Here is a 24,342-nt window from a genome sequence, read left to right as displayed (position 1 = left end):
CTTTTAAGACTGATTATGTGTATATTATATATACATATATTAAAAAAATATATATATGTATATGTGTGTGTGTATGCTATATATCCGTGGCAAATCCCTGATATCCCTGTTGGTGATGAACTGACTGCAGTCTGAGAATAAATGAGTTAAAACACACTGTGTGGCTAAAAAGATATATTTGCACTAACACATTTAAATTTTAATGCAACGGCACTTTTATTTCCCTTTCAAAAGCTGTTTATACAAACTCAACAACTCAATCAATGCTGCACTCAAACTGCTGTCACACCAAAAAAAAAAACCACAGAACATAATCATTCTACCACATTGTTTCAGAAGTCCCCAAATTGACTTCTATAAATAAATCAGATATATTTTAAAATTCCTGGCACATACAAGGTTTCTTCACTATTTCAGCAGCCCTTTACTCTGAGACAAAATATTGCCTTCATCTGACATTACTTTCTCCCCTCTTTTAACTGAAGACTTGTCTCTGAAGATAAACTTATTTTCTGATTACTTAAAGGCATTTATATGAGAATTCCATAGCTCTACGGCCAGAGTACCTGACTTTACCCAAGCCAACTGAAACCCATGTGCTTTCACTGCAACCAGCAGTTTGCTATTGTCTCTTTTTATCCTGAAAGGTGACTGAGAGACAACAATGATTTCTGCAAGTAGGAGCTGCCTGACTATCCCAGTTTAAATGCAAATAAATATCCTACTGCACTTTAGGGAAAACATTCTAAACTAACAAGGCAAATCATTTAAATATCCTAACTAGCAATTAGGCAGAAACAATGATATCAGAAAAATCAGTCTCTTTGTAATACGCTGTTTTCACTCACAAGAGAATTTTAATTATGGTACAAGCAAGCACCAGCTGAAACACAACCTTTACCAACACACAATTTCACTACACAAAATTAATCCAATACATTTTCCTAATGTTGCACAGGTAGCTAATTAATTATAGATCACCTAACTGTCACAAGATTAACAAAACGCTTTTATGTAGGTAGTAAACACTGCTCACTGAGAATATTACTCTGTTCAGTAGACACTGCTTGAACTTAACACACGCAGGAAAAATCCATTTGTCTTACAAAGAGACCAGTGACCTCATTGAACAAGCAATGTGTTCAATGCTGGCTGTGCCTTTCACAAAAGCTCTCCATGAGGATGAGGAGCACATTGCATAATCAGCTGATACATGGGCTGAAAATCCACTCATCTGATGGCAGCAGTGATAAATTACAGAAAACTATGCCTCTGAAGCTGAGCAAATACACGATATTCACTTTAAAGGAGAAAGTATTTCCAGGGCAGATTTTTGCCTGTGTGCTGTTTCAAATGCAAACTCAAAGCAATTTTAATAGGCAGTCATTTAAATAAACCAAACACCACTCTACGATGAAAGATAATGAATACATTTTTTTAACTACATATAGGTACTTACACGTATACAAACTGCAGAGGAAAACCCAGGTTTATCCTCAGCTGAAAGATAAGATACACTATTCAGTGTGTGCATATATATGTATGTTCCTTTACATGTATAAATTTGTATGTAATGAATGTATAAAATTATTATATAACAGATAATATATGACATTGTTAATACATTACATATACAGCACGCAATATGTATCATGCAGTGATAAATAAAATCCGTAATCATATTTGTAAAGACCTTTTATATTTTTGTTAGTCTTTTTGCACTTCCTCACCACCACAGTGCCCCCTGCACTGGTTATTAGGATTGCCATCTATGATGCCTTAAAGCCAGAAACAGCAGCACACTGATATTACGGCAAAAATTGCAAACAGGGATGAGAATAGCCATTAGCAAATTCATGGGCCAGAAGCATTAGCTTAAACGCTGGGAAAAAAAACAAATAACACTAATTATCAGTCATGCAATTTAGAGTTTAATATTCAGTGACGTCAAGTAGTGACACCACTCAATTGTGTGCGTTAATTCAAGAAATAAGGAGGCAGCTTAGAGCCACTACAACAGGAGCGTGCGCTCTCCTCCTCTGACCAAAGCAGGGTCACAGTGACCAACCAACCAGCCGCTGGCAGTCCAAGCAGCAGCAGGTCAGGCGAAGCGCTGCACTCTGACAAGCTCCTGCTTCTGCTGACGTATTTTTATGAGAAATTGGAGCTGCGCTGTCCGACTCCAGCGTTTGCTGTCCCTTAGCGCTGCCGTACCAAGGGAAGGGGCCACCAACACGCCCTGCTCAGGCAGCTAACAGTTTCTGCGGGTACAGAGGATCCTGGATGCCCAGGGCACGGTCAAGCAGGAGAACAGGCGAGCAGCTAACCTGTACGTGAATTCAGGGGCAGCCCAAGCTCTTGCTTTCTGCCTCCGGCCAGAGATTCCCATGGATAAAATGGATCTGACTGGCTACTCAAGTGAACTTCAGCCTATTGCAAGATTAAAGGAAAGCAATTTTCTAGAACACTGAATGAAGGCTGGAAACATTAAACTACCGTGACAAAAGAAATTCAGTAGACAGTTGGAAAAATCTTAACAGTAACTTTGAAAATGTGCAAGATGGATACTACTATTTAACCTTGAGGAGAAAAAAAAAACCCACCCAAATAAAAGGTGCCTTGAGACCTTTGAGCAAAGTAGAACTACAAACTTCTCTTTGTGAGTTAAAAGTTAGCATTAATACGCTTTCAACTTGTCTTTTACAGTTATTTCCCCTTATTGTTTGCAGGAAAACATTAAGGTCTTAACATAGAATCCTTTACTCCTCTTTTCCAATTCACTAGGTAAACATTGCACTGCTGTTTGGTAATGATACCATAAGATTTTCTTGCCAGCTCAGGGCAACAACCTGCCAGCAGGAATTTTCAGCACGCTGGGACTAGCCCATTAAAAGCTGTTGCAGCGAAAGGTACCTCAGGCAGATGTGCTGGAGGTCCTGTGGTACCGCGGGCACAGCACAAGCCGCACCAACACACGCAGGAACAGGATGGAACTGAGGCACCGTCTTTTTCAGGTGCTCTACAAAAACGGCAAGTTTGCCTACAGTAATCACACTGAGCTCAGCCTTCAAAGCCTAACGCAATCAATACCTCAGTGCCCTTGTGGAATATCTGACAAGACTTAAATGTCTGAATAACTTAACGGGGTAACAACCAAATCCAAAGTGAGACATTTATATGTCTACAACTCAGCTATTAAACCCTAAAAATACGAAGCTTAAAAAACCCCACCCAAACCCTTTAAAGCTTTGCTATTCACCAGAATATTACCATTTACCACAGCTGCGTCCATCCTTCTGAGCTCTGGTATTGCGTATAGGTCTGGCACTGCATCTTGCTCGTGCTGCGAATCTTGGTGTTAGCTTCCTGCCCTGAGCCTGCTCAGGATGTTCAACAGGCACCTAGGACACACCTGACAAGCACTCTGGCAAACCTTTTAAGTACAGTTAACACACAGCACTTTCAAGCTTGCAACTTAAAAAAAACCCTCTTTGCCTTCAGTAGGACCTAAACATTTTTTTTTTGTGGCAGATTGGTAGATAGTGCACTTGCCTTGAACACGTTTACAAACCAATGACTTAAAATTCTTCATTCAGAGGATTACAACTTTGATTAAAAGGCAGAAACTCTTTCAGAATCCTCCTTAGTGTAAGGAAAACACACCTCCATTTCAGAAGCAAATTCGATCAGCAGGTTATAGGCTGACACAGGCAGGGTTACTACTCAGTAAGATTCCTAGCAGCCAAGGAACAAGAAAATTAGCATTTGAGTAAGACCTTTGCAATGGAATAAAATGCTGGGGGTTTGTACCCAATTGCCATGACAACTGGTGTTCTGCAACAGCCACTGGATAAAACCTTTAATCATTAGACGCTCCCACCCAGTTCAGTCTGAAGAATGAGATGCTAGTTATAAAGCAAGCTGGATGTGACAACCATGGGCTGTGCTCTGCCACGCTGCAAACCATTCCTTCCCTTATTGGCTGACAGCCACTAAGAACTTGAAAAGGCAGCTTTACCATGTATTAAAATGTATTGAATTATTCAACTGTTAGTAGTGATGCAAACTGTTTCCTAACAGATTACATACATTTATTGCAGACATATTTCTATTTGTGGTGTGAAGAATACATCTTTATAAGGTGGTTACTGAGCAGCTTCTCTAACACTTTGCTGTGTGACACTGCTGCGTCACTGCTTTGTAAAGCAGAAATAAAGGTGTCTAGGTATGTCTAGATGTTTCTTACTGTTTACATCACTTATAAATCTAAAACATCACTTGTTAAATCTAAAACAGTTTTTCAAGGGTTTTAAAGAAAACCTTCGAGCAAGCAGAAGTGCTTTTCCTGTGTGAATAAGCTCCTACTACAACATAAAGAACCTTTGTGTTCTGCAACAGTTAAAAAAAAACCTTCAGAAATTTCCTTACACATGTAACACTACACAACACTGTAGCCTTGTATTTGAAAATACGTATCTTCCTACAAGTATTAACATCACATTATTGCCATTTAGACCAAATGATGAAATACTCAAACATAGGATACACCAATATTACCACAGAGCTGTCAAGAAACTAGGTTGCATGTTACTAGATTAAAATTGCAGGAAGAAATGAGGGAGTCTCTCTGTCCCAAAGAAAAGCTTGAACAGACTGAGTCTTAGAAGAATGCCAGAGAGCAGACAGCAGGTCCAGACTTCTGTTTCACGATTCACCTAAAGGATGTCACTAAGAATATACAGTTCTCTGTTCCCATAAATTGTTTCAAAAATAACAAAGGAGGGTCAGGCAAGTGTTTCAGTAATCCCACCGATGTCTGGATCAAAATTATAGTGAGATAAAAAAATAACTGAGAAAGCTAGAACCATAAATGGACAACACAGAATCAGAACACAAACACAAAATAACCCACTTTTTATTTCAATACAGAAATTAAACTCAGTCTTAGCAGAAAGAGTAGTCGTACATAGTATTTAGTCATAAAAAACTGTATGTACAGCACAAGAAAATAACATAATACAAAAAAATTACTTTTTGAAAAGAAACTTAAAATGTTGGCTTTTTTTGAGAAGAATTCAGAATTTATTTTCACGCTTATGTTTTCTATACAGTGTAGAGCAATCCAAAATAACTGTATTCTGGAGGAACATGAAGCGCAAATCAGCACATCCAGCCACCTGCCGAGCTAGGCAGCAGTTACGGAGGGAAGTCTGAATCGCTGTTTTAGACTTGATTGTATCAATTCTGTCCAAGCACCACTTATCTTCATCAAAGAATGCAGCACTATGATCTTGCAAAACTCCAACAAAGCGACAGTTTACGCTTACTTGAATAGCTATCTTTTCCTTCCTATCTTGATTTTCTTTGCAGATCACGGCTTTAGTGCAATGTCTTGGGTAAAGACAGTTGTTTAAAGGCGAGCTGTTGCCTGGATGTTTTGAAGATCATGTAAATTACAGCCATATTTACACTACTGCTGCTGCTACATCTACAATTTATTGTCGAAGATCAGTACATTTGATTAAGATCAGTTGATCCCATAATATAGTAACCATATATATCTTGCGTAGGTTTACAGACTTTGTGAAAGGCTAAGAGTGAATTCCTATGATTCACTTTTCAAAGTTACAGATTTTCACGTCAAATGGCACCAATCTCTTGTCACACAGCTGCAACTTGTCTTGAACATAGTTTTATCCCCTGAAGTTCCTAATCTCCTCCAACAATTTTTATGCAAGATACACCAAGGTTTAAACATGATAATATGTCCAAACTAAACCGCATTTATTCACTTTTGACAATCTGTTCACCAAAGACTGAAACTCTTCTGTTTTTATTTTTAGGTCAGAGACTGTTAATGGCTACTCCTTAGAAACATTGGCTGATTCACAGCCTAGGACAGTAGACCTGATCTAAGATTTAAATCTGTACTTCACATAACAGGGAGGCTGGTCAACCCTGTTCCACAGACAAAAAGGCTACCTAGTCATAGTATCTGCTGGGAAAGGCTCACGTGGAGCAGAGCTTGTGTTTTTACTGCTTCTTACCCTCTAGGATTCAGGTTCATGGTATGGTCACATCTAAGGCAGTATACAGAAAATTAAACAGATAAATGAACGGAGCTCTAGAGAAGGAACCTGAAGTGCAGAGGGCTTCTAGACATAACTGGGAAATCTCTTGCAGATAGAACAGTAATGGGAGACCAGCAAAGGCCAGCACATCTGCACTGGACTGGGCCAACAGCTTGAACTAAGCTGGAGCTGTGCTAGACCAGTATTTCTAAAAATGGCAGAGAAGTGACACTATGGACATTAAGGCTGCATTCTGACGAAATGCAAGGAAGCCAGTGTTTTGGCCATGTGTGGATACAGGGCTCAATTTTTTACATAAGGGAAAGCGTGATGCTGAAACAAAGGAAAAAAAAAATCTTAGAACTGTGAGATTTACATTAATTTATGTGTACACACTAGCAACATTTATTTCAATACCTGCCTCTGCAGCACACAGATACCCAGAAAAACGTTCTGATGACTTTAAGAAGGATCATTCACAGAGTCAGCATGTCTTGCTGACCTTTTAGCAGCATGCTTTTAGCTGATAATCCCGTAACCATACAGCCGCTCTTTCCCACAGCAGTAAAAGCAAGTGTAAAAATTCTGTCCGTTTGCACTGACACTAAATAACCTAACACAAGTGACTCTTCACAAGGCACTACCAGCACCTAACCTTATTGCCACCTAAGGTTTAAAAAAAGAGATTAAACTTATTTTTCAAATAGCTCGGTATAAATTAAGGACACAGAAAAAAATCATAATGTGAGGAACTGCAATCTTCTAGATGCTTCTGTCTGGACTATTAGAAACTATGTTTTTATTTCATAGAACGCTAAACACAACAAACTCCTTTGTTTTTTTCTAACCTTTCTAATTAGATATAGTCCTGAAAATTATCATATTCCTGGCAAGCAAACCAAGTGTAATTTTCTAATTTAACAAAATTGGCTTGTCCTCCATGTACATGCAAGAACAATATTATAAATAATTTCATTAATACTTTATAAACTCTTTCCAAATGGGAGAAAAAAATCTGGTTTGAGATACTGTCACCAGGCAAAAATAACTCATGTCTAATATGAAACTAATTCCTTTATGCCCAGAAATCTAGTTCTGAAAATTCCCTATTCATCTCACCCCACATCTGTAGTTCATTTCATTGTCTCAGCAAAACAGTTGGCAATTCAAACTGGCTGGTACAGCTGCAATTGATGGGGTCCTCAGTCACTGGTTAGGACTGGCATGCACTGGACCAGTTAACAGCCAGCCAGGCAGCTCAGTACCTTCTGGCCTCTCATACTTTGAACAGGCCTCCTTATTCTGCAGACTTCCTAAACCTGTGGAAGAACAAGCCCTTTCTTTCAGCTTGGCAATGCTTCTAGTTATCTCAGCTCTTAAGCACCTTCACATGCTTGCCTGTCTGGGATTACAGTACACTTCAGGTAGAACAGAATGAGACGGAGTCAACTGAATCAGTTAAAAATATCCTATCCCAGTAAGTGATACCATTATGTATCCACTACATAGCCATAGCCTTTTCTGGCCTCCATGGAGTGCCAATTATTTGTTGCAAGTTGTATTTTATACAACTGGAATACCTGACTTAAAATTTGTACAAAAATTATTCTCTATTTCTGTTAACTTCAGATTTAAAGTTACTGAACATCTAATTTAACCCCTGTGGAGTCTGGAGAGAGGAGTCACTGCTTCACTGATTTGCAGTTTTGGAGGAAAAAAGCAGAACACCAACAACTATGATTAGCATGCAAGATGAGAGAGCCATTAAAATGGAAACAGAAGTATTAATCAGAATTGGTAGAAGTAGGAAAGTTTTAACAGCATATTTGAATTCAGAATTATCTACAGCAAACATCCAAAAGCTTGTACAACATTGTAAAACTCATATCCTTCTCTCTCCAAACCTTTATCTCTGTAATAAGCCATGGTTTCAAAGGTTACACTACATGTAAGATTCTCCTCTAGTCAGAATCACAGAATCACCGAATCACAGAATGGTAGGGGTTGGAAGGGACCTCTGTGGGTCATCTAGTCCAACCCCCCTGCCGAAGCAGGGTCACCCCTACAGCAGGCTGCACAGGACCTTGTCCAGGCAGGTCTTGAATATCTCCAGAGAAGGAGACTCCACAACCTCCCTGGGCAGCCTGTTCCAGTGCTCCGTCACCCTCAGAGGGAAGAAGTTCCTCCTCATGTTCAGCTGGAACTTCCTGTGCCTCAGTTTGTGCCCATTGCCCCTTGTCCTGTCACTGGGCACCACTGAAAAGATACAGGTGCAGCCACATTGTACACAAACCCCAACTCACTGAAGTTCTATGTTTAGCTGCTGGACAGGAATGAACTCTTCTTAGTTGTGAAAATCACTGCGCTCAGTATGACTCATTCTGTTCAGTGGATTTCCTTATATTTAGATGGACCATAATGGACCTCTGACTTCTAGAAAGAAAAGTAAGAGGTAATGGCACAAAATAGGATTTGTTTTGAAAAAGAATGTGAAATATTCTAAAAGTGCCCTCAAGATCTACATATGTCCAGAAATATTAATTCACTGTAAGACAATAAAATATTCTGTCTTCAGATGTTACAAGACTATTTTGAAAAAAGTAACTAGGGTTTTTTTTTGGGGGGGATGGAGGGTGGTGTCATCCGTCCCCCACCTCCCCTGCCCCGACTTAGTGTTTAGGACAGTATAGATGTAAATGCAAGTCTAGGAAAACTGAACTGCTGTTTGGCTCATATCTATGAGGGAAAACACACAAAAAGAACTGTTAAAAATCATATCCTAAGTTACACGCAACAGGAAGCTTTAATTAACAAAGATTGTAAGTGAAAATGATATGAAACACAAGTTAATTCCCTGCCTCAAACTAGCTTTGCACAGATGTAGTTCCAAGACTTCAGACTTTTCAGTTTGCTATTACACAAATACAAAGTGTTGTATAAACACTTGCACTATACAGTAACAAATAGGATTTGTACCATTTCTTCTGGCTTTATTCATTCATCTGCGAATAAAACTTGCTTGTGTAAGAGAAAAGGCAGTATCATAATTTAAGCTTCAGCATAAATGAAGTTTACATATTAAACATCTGTTGACTAATCAACAACATTATTGTAGCACGGCTCCTTGTTCCTAGCATGGGTAATTATTGAAGTGTAAGAACCACAGGCATAGACAACAAAAAACACCTGGCCAACTTAGACTTTTCACTCAAAATTCCTTCAGCAAGGAAATCCTGATCTTCCTTAAGATATTGATAAAGAATGACAATTTTTAAAAGGTGAAAATCAGGCTGTTAAAGTAAGGAAAAACATGTTTCATTTACAAATGTGCACTTATTCCCACACTCTGACTTACACAGAGTTAACAGCATAAAAACTTTGGCAATTTTCTTTTTCTTACAAGCATTCTTATCTTGAATGTGAATTCTGCTTCACTGGGCTTTCCTGCTTAGAACAAAAATGATCCCAATAAGCAGAGTCCTCGGGTGCGACTGGAATTCCAGATGCAACTAATTCTTCAAAAGTCAACAATGTAAACTGTGGTTGGCTAGGCTCCATGGAACATACCTAAGGAAAGTAAGTATTAGTATTACATGAATCAATAAAAATCATTTTTCTTCCTCCAATATTCCCTGTCCAGATTAAACTGCGCATTGCTTACTGAAGAAGAAAGAAAATATTCCAGTTGAGACCAATGTCACTGTCACTTACTTAGAATCACAGAATGCTCAGGGTTGGAAGGGACCTTTAGAGGTCATCTAGCCCAACCCCCCCTGCAGTGAGCAGGGACATCTTTAAGTAGATCAGTTAACTAGAACTTTGGCTATACAGTAACTAATAGGAGCATGTAACAGGCCACACAGAAAAAGCAAGTTTTTTCTCTGAAACTCAGTTCAGAAAACTGAAAGCAAGGGACAGAGAATGCTGCAAATACAACAGAACGAGTGTTTCCAGTGTTTCCAGTAAAAAGAAATGACCCACCAACAATCAAACGGTACTTCATTCTCCAGTAGACATGATTATTTGAGATGATAGCATAAGGATTTATTCCACTAGACGTGTGCCTATTCATACTCTTTCTAGTACCAGCACTCATCGGAGTTGTGCATGCTTCCTTCCAGTTCATGCTATTTAAGGAGAAAAGTGGTCACAATCAACCCGCAATTCCCAGTGTTAAATCCAGCTAAGTGCAGACTGAGACACTGGAGATGAGAGCGTCATGGTCTCTGCGTTAGTTCCATCACTTCAAGAATCACATTTGAAAGAAAAAGAGGTTTGTTTTTTTGAGCACGTTACTGTGCAGCGTGTTGTATGCTATCTGCAAGTGTAATTCCTTCCACAGAGCAGGGTAAACTGCACAGCTGCATGAATCAAATGTGAGTATAGCAGATTCTTCTAAAATCAGCATTTGCTGAAGCAACATATTCTTAACGTTTCATATTTGACAGAAATCAGCAGGGTTACTCTGCAGCGGGGTTATTCTGTGCATCACACAAACTGACAGATTTTTGGTGCAGGCTAAGGTACTGTTAACTTCCTGGGGAGCCAACACATATCTGGTAACCACAGAATGGCTGATGTTGGAAGGGAGCTATGGAGGTAATCTGGTCAAATCCCCCTGCTCAAGTAGGACCACCTAGAGCCAGCTGCCCAGGACTACATCCAGACAGCTTTTGAATACTGCCATGGGTAGAGATTCCACAACCTCCCTAGGCAATTTCGGTCACCCTCACAGTGGAAAAAAGTGTTTCCTGACATCCTGTGTTTCAGCTAGTGCCTGTTGCCTCTGGTCATGTAACCGGATGCCAATGAAAAGAGCCTGGCTGTTCAATTTGCACCCTCCCTTCGGGTATTTGTACACATTACTAAGATGTCCCTGAGCCTTCTCTTCTCCAGACTGAACAGTCCCAGCTCTCAGCCTTTCCTCATAGGAGAGACACTCCCGTCCCTTCAGTATGTCCATGTTTCTCTTGTACTGAAAAGCCTAGAACGGGACACAGCACTCCAGGTGTGGCCTCACCAGTGCTCAGTAGAGGGGAAGGATCCCCTCTTGCACTTGCTGCCAATACTTCATCTAATGTAGCCCAGGATACCATTAGCCTTCTTTGCTGCGAGGGCCCATTGCTGGTTCATGTTCAATGTGGTGTCCACCAGGACCCCCCAGTGCCTTTTCTGCAAAGCTGCTTTGCAGCTGGGTGGCCACCTGCATGTTCCGGTGCCTGGGCTTGTTCCTCCCCAGGTGCAGAACTTTGCACTTTTCTTTGTTGATCTTCATGAGGTTCCTGTTGGCACACTTCTCCAACCTGTCAAGGTCTCTCTGGATGGCAGCATGACCACCTGGCATATCAGCCACTCCTCCCAGTTTGGTGTCACCCGCAAACCTGCTAAGCGTACACTGCCCCATCATCCAGATCATTAATGCAGATGTTAAATGGGACTGGACTCAGTTTTGACTCCTGGGGTATACCACTAGCTACTGGTCTCCAACTTCATGCCACTGATCATCACGCTCTGGGCCCAACTGTTCAGCCAGTTTTCAGTGCACCTCACTGGCTGCTTGTCCAGTACACACATCAACAGTTTCTGTAGCAGGATCTTACGAGAGACAGTGTCAGAATTAGAAGGTACTGAAGTCCAGGCAGACAATATTGACTGCTCTCCCCTCATCTACCAGGCCAGTCACTTCAGTGTAGAAGTTTATCATGTTGATCAAGCATGACCTCCCCTTGCTGAAGCTATGCTGACTAGTCTTGATGATTTCCTTGTCCTTGGTGTGCCTGGAAACAGTTTCCAGAATTAGCTGCTCTGCCACCTTTCCAGAGATTGAGATGAAGATGACAGGCCTGTAATTCCCTGGGTTCTCCTTCCTGAACACAGGATGACATTTGCTTTCCTCCAGTCTTCAAGCACTTCTCCCAGTTGCCATGATCAACCAAGGATCATTCTGAGTGGTCTTGCAATGACATCTGCCACCTCTCTCAGCACTGTGGGTGCATCCCATAAGGGCTCATAGACTTCTGTACATTCAGTTTACTTAAGCATTCCCTGACCTGATCCTCTTCCAGCAAGGGTACATCTTATCATAGAATATTAAGCAGCTTTCTTGCGCCTGCTTCCCACTGAGGCCTTATCACAGAATCATTTAGGTTGGAAAAGACCTCCAAGATCATCAAGTCCAACCATCAACCCAACAACACCATGCCTACTAAACCATATCCTTAAGTGCCATATCTACATGTTTTCTGAACGCCTCCAGGGATGGTGAGTCCACCACCTCCCTGGGCAGCCTGTTCCAATGCCTGACCACTCTTTCAGTAAAGAAATTTTTCCTAACATCCAATCTGAACCTCCCCTGGTACAACTTGAGGCCATTTCCTCTTTCCTATTGCTAGTTACTTGGAAGCAGAGACCAACACCCACCTCGCTACAACCTCCTTTCAGGTAGTTGTAGAGAGGAAAAAGGTCTCCCCTCAGGCTCCTTTTCTTCAGGCTAAACAACCCCAGTTCCCTCAGCCACTCCTCACAGGACTTGTGCTCTAGACCCTTCACCAGCTTTGTTGCCCATCTTTGGACATGTTCTAGTACCTCACCCTACAGGACTCTTCCAAACAAATCTTTCAGGAGGCCAAAGCCTGCTCTCTTCAAGTCCATAGTTGTGAGCCCTCCTCCCTGCCCCCAGGATCCTGAAACTCCACAATCTCATGCAGAGAGGCTGCAGCCAAGGCTGCCTTTGACATTCACATCCCCAACAAGCCCCTCCTTGTTGGTGAGTAGGAGGTCCAGCAGAAAACCTGTCCTCATTGGCTCCTCTACCATTTGGAGGAGGAAGTTGTCATTGACAGACTCCAGGAACCTCCTGGATTGCTTATGTCCTGCTGTGTTGTCCCTCCAGCAGACACTGGAGTGGATGAAGTCCTCCATGACAACCAGGGCCTGCGAACATGAGGCTGCTCCTGTCTGTCTGTAGAGGGCCTCATCCACTACTTCTTCCTGGTCAGATGGCATATAGCAGACATGCACTATAAAGTCACCTTGACCTGTCCTCTCTTTAATCATAAACCCTCAGCTGGCTCCTCATCCATCCCCAGGCAGAGCTCCAGGCACTCCAGCTGCGCTCTCCCATAAAAGGCAACTTCCTCTCTGCATCTTCCCAGCCTATCTTTCCTGTACGCCTTGATCACAACACTCCAGCCACGGGAGCCACCCCACCAAGCTTTCAAGCTCCCAACAAGATTGTAGCCCTGCAACTGCACACTGATCTCTTAACTCAGAATCACAGAATGGTAGGGGTTGGAAGGGACCTCTGTGGGTCATCTAGTCCAACCCTCCTGCTGAAGCAGGGTCAAAAAAAACTCATCATGTTTATTTCCCATACTGTGTGCACTAGTGTACAGGCACTTCAGAGAGGCACCTCAGCATGCTGAACTCCTGGAGAGGGTTTAGGGGATTTGTCCTTAATGGTGCCTTGTAGGCACCTGCTGCTGACATGCAAGTGCTAGAGACGACCTCATCTAAGGCCCGTTTTGTTGATTTTGTTATCCCTTCCTGTCACATCAATGAAGGTAGGTCAGTAAATAGGTGAAAGGGTAAAAAGGTCTATCCTCTGCTTCAATGCTTGAGCGGTAAGCTACTGTTAGGAACAAATGGAGATATAACAAAATGGTTTGTGTTTGTTATAACAGCACAGCAAAACTGAAAGTTGTCCAATGCAGACTGAAAGCAAAAGTCAGTTAAGCTGCGTGTCGCTTTATATTCTCACGCAAGTGACATGGTGTTGATACATTCCTGTTCCTCTGGAATCCTGTAGATGAGGTAAAGCTGTAGGAATTGTGCCTAGAGCCATGCAAGTGACATCACAGATGCATACCAAGGATGAACTAAGCCTCAGCGCTGAGTAGATCACTAACAGATTTAGTCTGAACTTCATCACACGTCTGAAGACAACTGTGCTCTGACTGAATTCATCGCAAGTCTTGTGAAATTTAGCAAATGATAGACGGTATTTTACAGCCCACGCAGGAATTTTAAAGAATGGTAAACTCAGCCATCTTTCATTGAGACCTGTCTCAGACAACTGTCTAGAACTATGTAAGAGTGCAGATAAATATTCTGTCTCTTCAAGCGTATAGCAATCACTAGCAGACATTTTAAGATTCTTGACACTAGCAAATTTAAATTATAGTACTTTAAAGTAACAATTGGTCTTTCCCATGAATTTTAGGTACTTGCTATCAGGTTGGGAAGCAAGCTTACTGAAAGTACATGTTCTGCAAACAGGACGCAATGAATTACTCCTGTTATAGCAGAAGGGGACCAGAAACAAGCACTGACATCCTGAAGCAACTGCATAATGTCTACACACTCAAATTTTTTAAACTAAGATGAAGAACACCTTTTCTTCTGAACACATCTAGCAGTACACAGAAACCTTTTTTACAGTTCTGTTAGAAAGAGAGAAGGCCACTTTAATTTCTTTCGCATTCCTGTGAGGAGTCCCAAAAAAACACAATGCAATAGAGTACAGAAGTTTTTACTTCATTTCCATACTGTGGAGTCACAGAATGCTCACTTGTCCTATTTAAAATGACCTTTTTTCAGTGAATTGAGCTACTGAAATTTAGGTCATCACAAATTTAGTCAGTGCGCAAATATGCCTTTGAGACTTTTCTTGATTCAAAGACTTTTCACCATCAGTCCTGATACCATGCTGACTCTTTCCATGATAATTTTAAGGTGTGTGACAGCGATGGTGAAGCCTAATACTTAAAAATTCTGGATTTTTGTAGAATACTTAGTAATTGTCTTTAGAAATACTGGCCACCTTCTTTTCATCTCACACTGACATCAGTATTCCTTCCTGTAGGAAGGATGATATGCAGCCCCTCTGGGAACTTAAGTACATCCTGTCAAACAGAATGCATTTATTTCCTTAAGGAATATTTGAGCACTGACTTACCACAGTAAATCCTCACAGGTAGTTTACACCTCTTTTTTTAATCTAACAAATACTAGTTAAAAGGTCTGCCTCTCTGTGTTATCCATGAACACGGACTCAGATTTTATGACCATGACAGAGGTGTGCATGACCACTTTCAACCTTTTATTCATTCATATACTAGTGTTTTTTTTTTCTAGTTCCTGACAGAATCTTTGTACCTAAGTAACAGAAAACAACTAATCCATTTTCATGTGAGCAACTAAAACACCACAGACAAACCTGACAATGTGTCACACTTCCCTTTGCTGACTGACTGGCTATTTCGGCTACGACTTGCCGGTCTGCCTCAAATTCAACTTCTATTGCTATTTTCATGACCCAGGTCTTTGTTAAATTACACAGAAAATCCTGAAGAGATTTTAGGTAGCTGTGTTGCTTCTCTCAACAGAAAGACCACACGGAATGAAGACTAACACTGCTGTTCTTCCCATCTGCTGGTTGTTGTTGCTTGTCTCCAGGGTTATCTTGTCATAATGGTGTTTCAGAGATGGATCTGCTCTGGGATACATACACTAGCAGTCCTCTGAGTACTACCAGGCTGAGACAAAAATCATTTATTTTTCTCTTGAATGAAGTTATTGAACACCGTAACACATACATTCCAGATTTGACGTTATCTGTTGCTGTCGTCTGAAACCTTTTCTCCTTCCCAGACCTTTCCTGAAATAGGCACAACAGAACTAGAGATAACAGTTCAGTACCAATCTGGTTAATACTGCGCTTAAGATAAGCTTTGTCCTTGGCCCTGCATCTGAGGTAACTACTTATAGCTACAGCATCAGACTAAGTTTATGCTCAAGTGATTAGCTATCAAGACCTGAAAACGTTTGATAATTTCTTACAGCAGAATGCTTCTGTCCAAATTCCTCCGGGTTCCCAAGAGCCACTGCAACATGATGACGGTCATCTAACCGGGTTTCCTAGTAAAGATGAAAAACGGCAATGTAAATGCATTTTCTTTACTCTGCTTTCAGCAAAGATGATATATATGTTTAGAATATGGTTCAGAACAATAGCAGAACACCATTTAAAATAACAACATTCAAAAAGAAATGGTCCTTTTTAGCTGTTTTGTTGGAGAGGTCAAAGATGCAGATCACAGAATCATAGAATGCTTTTGAGTTGGAAGGGATCTTTACAGGTCATTTAGTCCAATTCCCCTGCAGTGAGCAGAGACATCTTCAAGTAGATCAGGTTACTCAGAGCCCTGTCCAACCTGGCCTTGAATGTTTCCAGGGAAGGGGCATCCACCATCTCTCTGGGCAACCTGCGCTGGTGTTTCACCACCCTCAACATAAAAAATTTCTTCCTTATATGCAGTCTAGATCTACCCTCCCTTAGTTTAAAGTCATTAGCCCTTGTCCTATCGCAACAGGCCCTGCTGAAAATATTTTCCCCACCTTTCCTATAGGCACCCGTCAGGTACTGAAAGGCTGCTAGAAGGTCTCCCTGCAGCCTTCTCTTCTCCAGGCTGAACAGCCTCAACTCTCTCAGCCTTTCCTCACAGGAGAGGTGCTTCAGTCCTCTGATAATCTTTGTGGCCCTCCTCTGGACCTGCTCCAACAGCTCCACGTCCTTCCTGTGCTGAGGGCTCCAGAGCTGGACACAGGACTCCAGGTGAGATCTCACCAGAGCAGAGGGGCAGAATCCCCTCCCTCGATCTGCCGGCCATGCTTCTTTTAATGCAGCCCAGGATATGGCTGGCTTTCTGGGCTGCAAACGCACATTATTGGGTCACGTTGAGCTTCTTATCAACCAACACCGTCCTCAGGGCTGCTCTCAATCCCTTCGTCCCCCAGCCTGTATTGGTACCGGGGTTTGCCCTGACCTAGATGCAGGACCTTGCACTTGGCCTTGTTTAACCTCATGAGGTCACACAGGCCCACTTCTCAAGCTTGTCCAGGTCCTTCTTGATGTTATCCTGTCCCTCTGGCGCGTCTTCAGATACATTAAAAGGTAAGCGCGGCTTAACTGGTTACTGTAGGTTACCATCATTTCACCCATTTGTAGATATTTATATCCAAGTTTGCGACCTTAGGATTATTTTACCAGTCTCTTCTAATCCACAAGCCATATAAACCCATCTTAGCTATCTGTTTTCTATTGAGATAAACTGTGAACTTCTAGGACGTATTCTGAAAAACAACGAAGTAAGTGTAAACTTACACCAATGACACTCTCACTCTTGGCTTCAGACAGCATGTAAGATCACAACTTCAAATTTCTGATACTGCAGCCTGAGCACTGGTCTGTATAAATACAAATCACTTATCCTCAAAAAAAGTTCTTAGATATGTAACTATATATTTAGTAATATAGTTTATCTATTTAATAGTTTTATTTAAAAGTGTTTTTCTCTAGAAAGGCTAAGAATTCATCCTAAACATTTGTTTCAGAAAAAAAAAGCATTTTTATATACTGTGTCTGAATAATATTTATTTTACAATCCAGTCATAATCCTGTTGGCCTTTAAATACATATAAAAGGGAGGGGAAATAATGTTTTCCTTGTTTCTTTATCCAAAAATTTTCACATAATTTCTGCACAAACTTTCTAAAACACAAATCAAGAATAACAAGAATTTTACCTAGAAAATAGAACAATTTAGATGTCACCATTAATGTGAAAATCAGCGAGTAGTGTGGATACTCTCCTGGGAAGTAGGACTGAACCTCCAATTTCCATGTCCTTGGGAAATACTCTTAACTGCACTGTATTATAATACAAAGAGAGCATCATGACGTCCTTCTGTTTCCTCTGACAGGTTGTTGGTTGTCTTTTTTTCTCCCCTTTTAATCTAAGCAAAATATTTTTAAAACAATGGTATCAGTCTGCATTAGGCTTCTCTACAGTTCATCTGCTACACAGGAATTTCAAAGATTTCAGTTGCAAGGGTTCCATTTCTGTGATTCCCTAACAGCCCCGTATATAAAAAAAAGTGCAAATATGCTCAGCTCAGATCTACTCAACTCAGCTCAGCCAAGTCAGCAGTTGCTCTAGTCACGTGTAGCAGCAGTACAACTGTAAGGTCGGGGGACTTCACTGGCAAAGATGTGAGTGTCTTGGCAGATAGGTGCTGGTGTGGGAGTAGAACCGTGTGTTTACTTCAATCTCTTCAGCACCAAAATCGTGCTGATTTGATAGATTTAGTAGTGAACTTTGTCCCTCTCATCTACTTAAAAACAAAATATGAAGCTCATGTTGTTTTACCTTTCTGCAAAGCACTAAGAAAACAACTATTTCAATTCTGTCTAGATTAGGAGAAATATTCCATGCACACAAGAAACACTAACAAATCTGACGTGTAAGTGGATTTCCCATGACTTCAAGAGCTATAGATGTCATGAAGCATGTTACTAGGTCTTCCACTCCTTTACTACGGTAAAAGACTGAAAATAAGTCAAGCATAAAGAATGCTGCCTCAGGTTTGACGAAATCTAATCATTTGTACACATCATGCACATTTCTGTTACATCTTCAAAAATAAAAAAGACTGAAATCAGATGTTTGATCCAGTATTGCTAAACAATTTATATAGTTCTAGGGTGGCAGTGTTTCACATTTGTCCAGATGGAAAAATTACTACATCCAGTTCTTCACCACTTCATTTTCTGCCTTCTTTCATTTTTTGCATGTCGAAGAGGTTGAAGACTGATGAGAACAGAGGACACAGCAGAGCACACTCAGCAGTGGCCTACATCTGTAGCCAGAAGTCTGCAAAAGACTGTGTTACAGCTTTAAGCTAAATGCACAGAAATTTATTTTTGTGAAGTGAACTCACACATTATCTTTTGTTTGTGCAACTATAAACATATTATAAAGTCTTTTACTTATTGTTAATAAAATAATTTTTTTTTTTTGTCAGCTCAAAGCTGCATTTAACAGGCAGTGACTCTTTAGATAACATGGACTGTTCCCCCACAGAGACCCTGTGCAATGGATGATTAATTCAGAAGGTTCCAACTCTTTACTTCACGTATCCTCTGTGACCACAAAAGAATTTTCAGCACCTTACAACAAAACAAAACAAACAATATCCTTCATCTTATCTTTGCTGCTTCAGAGAAATGGAAATCCAGAACAAATACAGAAGGGAAGGAGATCTTTCCTAGCCCTTATCAGCAGCCAGCAAAAACCTTAAGGTATAGTGTTAATGAAACACACTGAAATCATAAAAAAAAGAGCAAAACAGTTTGCTTCATTATTTATCTGCAGATATTGCTATACCAACTTACAAAATAAAACTCAACTTCTTAAATGGAAAAAAGATGGATAAACAAAAAGAGAAAGAGGACAACCGTACAGGAATTCCTCTGGAGGTAAAGGAGGAATTCCTCTACCTTTGTTTTGTTAAGATTCCTCTCTATAAACCAGAAAACATACAATGGATCAAAATTTGTTTTTCTGTGCACAGAACCAAAGCGTTACTAGAGCTGTTCAAGCTACAGGCACACTGAGACTTCCAATGACCTCATTTCCAAGGCTCAGCCGAATGACGTGTCTGAGATTCAAATCGCTCTGGATTCACTCAACAACAGACAGCTTATGAGGAAACTGCACCTTCCCAGCCAGCAGAACTGACTGCTATGTGAATCCGGTTGGATTAGCTAGTCTTAGAAGTAAAAGTTTTCGTTCCTATTTCTTCCTGACAATACAACCCTCTCACTGAGGTGAAAGACTCCATTATAGTTGCACACCAACACCAATTGCTAAATGTTTAAAACTGACCCAGGTAATCTGAGTTTGAAATTAATATTCTGGAAGTAATGTGTTTGCATATAAAGAAATGAAGCAAATATTTGTTGTGAAAAAAGGCAAACAATTATTTGTATAGCAGCAGTGATGCGTGGAGATTCTTAATCTCTGGAGGAGTGAGGTTTAGGATAAATTGGGTGCTTCCTTTATAAACTGGTTGTATCCAGAAATAAGGCAGGGACCAAAACAGAAGTGTTTTATGTCTCATTTAAGATTCTTCCTTAATACAGATTCCAGTAAGTGCTATCCAGTCATTCTTGATGATTAACTGTACAAAACTGGCACCAGTAAGAAAAGAGTCATGAATATACTTAACATTTTGCAAATCAATAATCAGGATTTTTTTCCACATATCAGATCTGCTACAGATATAAAACAATATAAACTTATGATTATATCTTTAAATTATAAAACTTGTCATAATTGTTACCGATCAACCTCTTTCACTTTTATTAACTAGTACTTCATTCTAAGTTTATTTTCTTCAAAGAAAGTAAATGGAGCACATAGAATTATTCATAATAATAATGATTATCATCATCATCAGAAAAACACCGACACAAATACTGTATCAATCTTCACTGGGCTAGTAAACTTTTAATTATTACTGAACAAATTCATCCTTTTAAAATGAGCAGTATGCACTGCCTATGTGAATAGAATGCTTAACACACATAGCAGACATATCTTAAAACTAAATTTATGTTTTTAAATTAAGTTTTACTATATCTCTTTCCTACTCCTTCCAAAACAGCTGGAGGGAATCTTAGTAGCAATCTCTAGAGTACTGTATCAAAACAAGCGCCTAAAGCTAAACCGATCCATGAAGATCAAACAAGAGGCTGTTCCTGAGCTACTGCTTTCTATCCAAGCTCAAAAATATATGATGAGCAGAGGAGGGGAAAGACACTTCGAACAAAACTAAAGCCTTGGTAAAGGGACAGTAAACATTCAACTACACAACAAGGTAGTTCACTTGGTATTTACAATGAAATAACAGAATAAAAATTCTTTAAAATGTTCACAGAAAACTCTGATATGAACAGGCTTTGCTCTTGTTGTGAACAGTTACAGGGTGTCTGAACAGTGTCAACTTTTGATTTCTTCTGATTCACTAGTACTTCTCTTGATCTTTTTGTCATGACAAGGTGGTAGATCTTTTTCTAGTCTTTATGCTTGTAAGTTGCTTTTTTCACATTACATGGTACTTTCTGAAGGAGGTTTCAGAATATTTTCTGTAATTTAAATGGGTAAAATGCCTTTCATTGGTCTCTTCTGGTTTTGGTAAATCAGGTTATCTTTAAAAGTGAAATAAGACAATCCAAAAGATGCGATAATTGGATTTTATACAGCCTTGCTCTCTTTGATCATCTCCTGTCATCAAGATATAAGCAGATTTGAAAAGCAAAACTGTGAGGCTGTTATATTTTTTTATTTGACAGAAAAAATTCACTCAAGCAAACTCACCACAACAGGAAACACAAGTAAAACACTATACCAGCAATACACAGTCCTACAGGTAACTCTTAATGACTTCTCTTGGGTGATCTTACAGATTTCCCCAAATTAGCACTTTCAGTTAACAAATTGTTTCAAGAATTTGGCTCAAGGGCAAATAACAGAACAACAAAAGGCTTTTGAAAGTAAGAAAATAGGCACAAAATTAAAAGAATCATAGGAAAAGACAAGAAGTGTGAAGTGATGCTTAATTTTCAGCTGGGGATTGGTAACTGAAAAACTAATTCTTTTTTTCAATTTCATTTTAATAAATGTTGATATTTAAATGAAACTATATCCCAATTGAGCTTGTATTTAAATTAAACTTGATAATAAATCCTTTATTTGAAAATACTACCATCTGCCTTGTTATAAGGCTGCACTCTTGGGAAGCAGGGGGGCAAACATGGAAGAGGAGATGTTCCTCAGACAAAAATTCAATTAAGCTTCTAGCAGTAATTACTAAGTAATAAGGAAAAATCAAATAATTACAAAGCATTTAAGTAATACAGGGAGCTATCCACATGGTCATCTTCAGGCTATTTTAGTCAAAGACCAAAATCAGGAGTTCCAGAAGTCAACTGAAAGAGGTAGATGCTTCCTTGACAGTGGTACACTGCATTAATACAGAAAGCATTCTATCAAAAGATGTGTCACAGTCTTTTCTAGGAATTTCTTTTGCCAGTCTACAATTCTAACTAGTTAATTTCATGACATACTCGGTTCCTAGAGAGTATGCCAACATCATTAAGAGGGCTGATTTAGTATGGGTAAACTTTCAAAATAACACAAAACCAAATGTGGCTAGAAATGCTGAAAGGAATGGACTGTGAAGAGGTCAACTTATTCTACAAGTCAGATGTTGCTGGTATATTCATTCTTTTTTGCTACATGCATACCATGCATGCAGTTTGCATGCTACACAAAACAAGCATACACCAGAAATATGTCAGTTAGACAAGCTCTACTGGAACAGCTGTCTCCAACAAGGCGCCCTTTACAGACAATTTTAAAAATCACACTGTCTTTTACATTTCTTCCTTTGTTTTAAGTGGTTGACTTAAAGTTCCTCTGAGGTGCAGAGAAATGGTATTGTGATTTTTTCTTTAAAGCTTGGTTTCTTAGTGTAATTGAGATACTTGTATAAAACCATAGACTCCTTTAGGTTGGAAAATACTCTTCAGATCATAAAGTCCAACCATTAACTTAACACTACCAAGTCCACCACTACCATGTCCCTATCAGTTCTTTCTCTCTACACCCTTTAAATTATATTAGGTGCTGTTGATCACTTTCTACCAAATCTAACAGCATAGATGTTTCAGTGATTAGTCTGTGATGGGTTGGACCCTGGCTGGATGTCAGGAGCCCACCAAAACCGCTCTATCACTTCCCTCTTCAGCTGGACAGGGGAGAAAAAATATGACGAAAGGCTCGTGGGTTGAGATAAGGACAGGGAGACATCACTCACCAATTACCATTATGGTAGAAAACGACTAGACTTGGGGAAATGAGTTTAATTTATCACCAATCCAATCAGAGCAGGATAAGAACAAATAAAATCAAATCTTAAAGACACCTTCCCCCTACCCTCCCTTCTTCCTGGGATTAACTTTACTCCTGATTTTCTCTGCTTCATCCCCTCCAGTGGCACAAGGGGACGGGGAATGTGGGTTGTGGTCAGTTCATCACACAGTCTCTGCCACGCCTTCCTCCGTCTCCACAGCAGCTATACCAAAAGCCCACCACTACCAAAACCTTGCCATGCAAACCCAATACAAAGTTCCCAATAACTTTCAAGAAGGAGAAAACCCCAAAACTCAAAACTCGGATAGACAGAGTGGTGAAATATTGGAAAAGATTGCCCAGAGAGGTATTGGAGGCCCCATCCCTGGAACCATTCCAGGCCAGGCTGGATGGCGCTCTGAGCAACCTGGTCTAGTGGAAGATGTCCCTGCTTGCTGCAGAGGGGTTGGGCTAGATGACCTCTAAAGGTCCCTTTCAACCCAAACTATTCTATGATTCTGTGATAGAAGATTGAGCCCAAATGAATGTTCCAGTTAAGCATAGGCAAGTTTTTTGCATCTCTCCATTCCCACAGAGAGCAGCCAGTCAGCACACTGACTCCAACCCACACCATCACGTTTCTACCAGCTTGTAGGGACAAGCAAGAAACCCAAAGGAGCTGAAGACACCTCCTCCATTTCAAACATTTAACATAAACATTAACTAATGGGGTTAGTTAATACTAGTCCCATTCTAGACCAACTATCAAAGAACTTTAAAATCATACACACTGTTCAGAAGTCAGGTCTGAATATGCTTCAGTGAACTTCCTCCACGCCCTAGGATGAATTTCGCAGAGTGCAAGAAATATACTCCAGGAATAGGGGAAAAAAAAAAGCCACTATAATGAATATATGTCTGGGGTGTTTTTGCAATCATCAAAAATACTTCAAATTGTTGTGGATTTATACATTAAGTTTTGAAGTATGTTCAGTGTGGTTATATAGATTAAAGGTGTGAAGCTGCAGTTAAAAAAATCAAATGTGCAACGTAACCACAGGGTGGTGAGACTGTATCATTACTGAAAAAATAAATCTGAATATTTCTTACCTCAAATGTCCACTCTTCTTCTTTATCTCCATCCAGAAGCATTGTTGTGTCCTTATACACCTTCCCTATTTCCAGCTGCAGTGGTGACACATTAAATTCTACTCTTTGCAAGTTAAAGCCAATTCCAACTCCAATAGCCTTTAAGAAGCTTTCCTTTAAGGCCTAAAACACAGAATAAATGTACTTTATTCATAGTGGTTGTTTTCAAACTGTTCTATAAACATTACTTCTGAGCAGACACTGAAAACCAAACAAATTTAACACTTATACTGTAAATGTGAGAGTAGATTGATGCAATTATCAAGAGAAAAAATTATCAGGGCTGTTAATACCTAGACTAACTTGCTGCATTACAATGAACATGCAACCAGAATTATCTAGTGGCACCTTTTACCTCATTGTAGT

The 24,342-nt window shown here is 40.0% G+C and overlaps 1 protein-coding gene across 1 annotated transcript in view; it reads right to left on the bottom strand.

Annotated features, from left to right (window-relative positions):
• Window positions 1-6,113: 6,113 nt before the first annotated feature.
• Window positions 6,114-24,342, bottom strand: part of AASDHPPT (aminoadipate-semialdehyde dehydrogenase-phosphopantetheinyl transferase) — a 40,355-nt gene continuing 22,126 nt past the window's right edge. Inside the window, exons 4-6 of the mRNA XM_075418239.1 lie at window positions 23,938-24,099; window positions 15,912-15,989; window positions 6,114-9,638 (exon numbers count right to left, since the gene is read on the bottom strand). Coding sequence (XP_075274354.1) covers window positions 9,480-9,638; window positions 15,912-15,989; window positions 23,938-24,099 — 399 coding nt within the window. The 3' untranslated portion in view covers window positions 6,114-9,479. The remainder of the gene's footprint in view (window positions 9,639-15,911; window positions 15,990-23,937; window positions 24,100-24,342) is intronic.

The sequence above is a fragment of the Opisthocomus hoazin genome, chromosome 1 (assembly GCF_030867145.1).
Source record: "Opisthocomus hoazin isolate bOpiHoa1 chromosome 1, bOpiHoa1.hap1, whole genome shotgun sequence".
Classification (NCBI taxonomy): domain Eukaryota; kingdom Metazoa; phylum Chordata; class Aves; order Opisthocomiformes; family Opisthocomidae; genus Opisthocomus; species Opisthocomus hoazin.
The sequence above is the reverse complement of the archived record's forward strand: the minus strand, read 5'-3'. Positions and strand labels throughout refer to the sequence as shown.